Source organism: Elephas maximus, chromosome 7, assembly GCF_024166365.1.
Source record: "Elephas maximus indicus isolate mEleMax1 chromosome 7, mEleMax1 primary haplotype, whole genome shotgun sequence".
Lineage (NCBI taxonomy): Eukaryota > Metazoa > Chordata > Mammalia > Proboscidea > Elephantidae > Elephas > Elephas maximus.
This window is the reverse complement of record NC_064825.1, coordinates 115,958,388-115,960,986: the sequence shown is the minus strand read 5'-3', so window position 1 is coordinate 115,960,986 and position 2,599 is coordinate 115,958,388. Positions and strand designations below refer to the sequence as shown.

Here is a 2,599-nt window from a genome sequence, read left to right as displayed (position 1 = left end):
TGCTCACTTCCCTTTCTTTTTTTTTCTCTTGTAAGATAAAAGGTGGTGCAGGCCACACCCCAGGGAAACTCTGTTTATATTGGATCAGGGATGCAACCTGGGCAAGGGTGTTACAATCCTACCCTAATCCTCTTTAACATAAAATTACAGTCACAAAATAGAGGGGACACACACAATACTGGAAATCATGGCCTAACCAAGTTGACACATATTTTGGGGGGAAACAATTCAATACACAAAAATTACTATTTGTTTGTGTAATATTTTAATCACATATTTGATTCCCTTTATATATGCCTACCTTCATATTAATAATTCTTAGCGTTACTCTTGAGATTAATTTCAAGTTTTTTTGATAATTGAGGGAAGAATTCTATGAAAAGGAAAGTTAAAAGCCAGTTCTAAAGAATTAGGGTCATAGCCATCCACTGAATATTTATCTACGTCCTTTGGAACTCTGCCCCACTGAACTCTTTGTAGTACTTGGGTGCTTTTGCATGTGATTTTGTGTACTTTTGAGTCCAGGAGAGAGAAAGGGAGAAAAAGTCTTAGGATTTTTTGAGGAGAAGGGTAAGACGGAAAGAGTACTATAATTGATGAATTCTAATCAGTCAGCAGTTTTCTTGATGGCAAATTTTTATACAAACTCATATGTATTCTTTAATTAATGTGCATGTAAACATAGGTGGGAAAAGAGAAATAAATGTTTGGAAGTTTCACATTTTAATAAAACTGTAGCTCTGAAATTTGATTTAAGCAACTCTCTCCATAAGGAATATCAATAAATTAAAAAAGAAAATCCATTATAATGTAAAAGCATTTTTTAAATATATGACATATAGAAAACAATTATTTTAAAAGTGGTGAAAATAAATACTTACAGGAAACATTGAATGGATAGTCCAAAACATCCTATATGGTAGGTCTTATAACATTGTGACTTTTATTTCTAAACACTTAATCCCTTAATTTCCATGGCCAAGATTTCATTATGAATAAACTGTATTGGTAAGGACCCAGTGAAGTTATACAATAATTATAAGATGAGGATCCTGTAGTCTGGTGTTAGTGTTTTAATCTATATTATCCATGATTGGATATAGATACTTGAGTATTTACAGAATGTATTTGCTTTGAAAATACTTTAATGAACACCAATATGCTTGAACTAGGCTTTGAAGGTTAATTAAATACTCCACTTATTTTGGAAAATTACCCACGCAATCACATAAATGAAGGGATTCTTTTCCCGGTAATCACATTCCAGGAAACCTTCTTTACTTCCTTATTCCTGAGGCTGTAGATCAGAGGGTTCAGCATGGGGATAACCACTGTGTAGAACACGGAAGCCACTTCATCCTGCCTCAGGGAGTAGCTAGAACTGGGTCTCAGATAAGTGTAGATGGAGGTTGCATAGAACAGAATTATAGCAGTCAAGTGGGAGGCACAAGTTGAGAATGCTTTGCGCCTCCCCTCCCCTGAATGCATACGAAACATGGAGAAGAAAATGTAGGAGTAGGAAGTAAGGATGACCAGCAGAGCACCGACCATATTCACACCAGCAAAAGTGGAAAAGATGCTTTCATTCAGGCGTGTGTCAGAACAAGAGAGCTTTAAAAGAGGGGGGGTGTCACAGAAGAAGTGATGGATGATATTGGAACCACAGAATGGTAAGCTGCTTACATGACTTGTGTTAACCATGGAGTTCAGCAATCCTGCTGCAAAGGCCCCAGCCGCCATTTTAAGGCAGACTGTCCTGGACATGATTAAGGAGTAAAGGAGTGGGTTACATATGGCCACATAGCGGTCATAGGCCATTAACCCAAAAAGGATGCATTCAATTGTTGCCAGGGCGATAAAGAAATACATCTGCAGGAAGCAGCCAGCAAAGGAGATGGTTCTCTTCTCAGACAATAGATCTACCAGCATCTTTGGGGTAATGGTGGACGAGTAGCAAACATCCACAAAGGACAAGTTAGCCAGGAAGAAATACATGGGTGTGTGAAGTCGAGAGTCCACCCTGATTAGCAGGATCATCCCCACATTCCCCAGGACTGTGAGTGTGTAAATCACAAAAAAAGAGCAAAAAGAGGGTGATCTGTAGCTCCAGGGTATCTGCTAATCCCAGCAGGATGAACTCAGTCAGTGAGGTACAGTTTTTTCTGGTCATTTATTACAAATATGTTTTGTTTAATCTTTGGATCAAGTGTAAATATTTCCCTCTCCAAAACTTTACAGGAAGAAGTTGAAATGTCAATGAGGATATTTACACGTGGAAGAAAATAAATAAAAAACTAGGATAACATAGAACAGTAAATGAAATGACTGAAGAAAGAGGAAAAATAGAGTACTACTGGAAAATATATTTTGTTTTAACAAGCGGTTGTATCGAAGCTGGGTTGGAGGGCTTTTAAATCACTTACCTAAGTCCACAGACTCCAGTTCAGCTTCTGCAAAATATAACGTTGGCTGTTTCCTTTTTTGTATGCAAGCTCACAATCAAAAGTAAAGGATAGAAATATTCTTGCTGAAGTCTCTCAGATTATCTGTAAAATTATGTGGATTTATCTCAAGGATATTATTTTCTCTCCCTTAAAAT

General features: G+C 37.1%; 1 protein-coding gene across 1 annotated transcript; it reads right to left on the bottom strand.

The window, feature by feature from the left end:
* Positions 1-1,224: 1,224 nt before the first annotated feature.
* On the bottom strand, positions 1,225-2,208 carry LOC126080769 (olfactory receptor 5F1-like). The gene is given in 2 exon segments (XM_049891943.1): positions 1,225-2,079; positions 2,081-2,208. Coding segments are annotated over 2 exon segments (945 nt in total). The 5' UTR covers positions 2,171-2,208.
* Positions 2,209-2,599: the final 391 nt, after the last annotated feature.